At 41.1% G+C, this 978-nt stretch overlaps 1 protein-coding gene across 6 annotated transcripts in view; it reads right to left on the minus strand.

Moving 5' to 3' along the window:
• Positions 1 to 978, minus strand: part of ano3 (anoctamin 3) — a gene marked incomplete at its 3' end in the record, with an annotated part of 33289 nt that overhangs the window by 5655 nt on the left and 26656 nt on the right. For all 6 annotated transcript variants that reach the window (XM_032523092.1, XM_032523091.1, XM_032523095.1 and 3 more), the window contains 2 exon segments: positions 356 to 496; positions 654 to 736. In XM_032523092.1, the coding sequence (XP_032378983.1) occupies positions 356 to 496; positions 654 to 736 (224 nt within the window).

A 978-nucleotide genomic window follows, 5' to 3' on the forward strand; every position in this document is an offset into this window, starting at 1 on the left:
TATATATATATATATATATATATATATGTGTGTGTGTGTGTGTGTGTGTGTGTGTTGACCTTGACCATTTCAGTTTAGGTTGTAGAGGTTTTATCTTATGCTACGGTAAAGCATGAAAATGGAAAACCGGTAAACACTCATTATTTAAATGTAATCGAGAAACAAGAGAAATTAGACTGTCAGAAAGGCCGAATCCACTATTTCTTCTCAATATGGTTATCATCCAGCAGGGGGAGATGTTATGCCACTGCTGGCACATCTTAAACGCTCCAAGAGGTGGTACACAAAATAATGGGGATCTCACTCTGAGCGTGAATCCCAAAAGGGGACATTATTCAAAGATCAAAGGGTTTACCATGAAGAATATTCCGGACACAGACACCATGAGCCGGCTGAGTTTGTCTGTGAAGGGCTGGAAAGGCTCGGGCTTGCCAGAGATGGGGTTGACTCTCTCCACCCCGGAGTACTTGGCTTCAAACTGAGGCCTCAGCTCCTCCTGATTCACAACACATCCAGTATTAAGTATTGAACTGTGTATTCTGGTTATTTTTACATCACATGAATAATGTCAGAAGAAGATGTGCTGCATGAAACAAATTGTGAGGTAATAAAATGTTTTTTGATTTATTTATTTGAGGGTATTGCTGATGTACCTCTTCTTCCTCCCAATCAATGAGATCCCAGTCATAAGTCAGTTCTGCCCTCCTCCTTTTCCAGAACTCCAGGAATACTGTGGCTGCAGAGGGGATTAGGAATCAACCATATTACTGATCAACTTTGATATGTAACACACAGTATGACTGAAAACCATGAGACTGCAGAGGGTTATTCACTGTGGACACAATGCAGAATCAAAAACACCACATTGTGGCCAGACATCCTGAGTGAAACACAGGCTCCAGTGACGTTTCATGGGTTATTATAGAAATTGATTACAACCATCAGTTCACAGACTGCTTTGTTTCTGTGGAGAAGTCC

Source organism: Etheostoma spectabile, chromosome 8, assembly GCF_008692095.1.
Source record: "Etheostoma spectabile isolate EspeVRDwgs_2016 chromosome 8, UIUC_Espe_1.0, whole genome shotgun sequence".
NCBI lineage: Eukaryota > Metazoa > Chordata > Actinopteri > Perciformes > Percidae > Etheostoma > Etheostoma spectabile.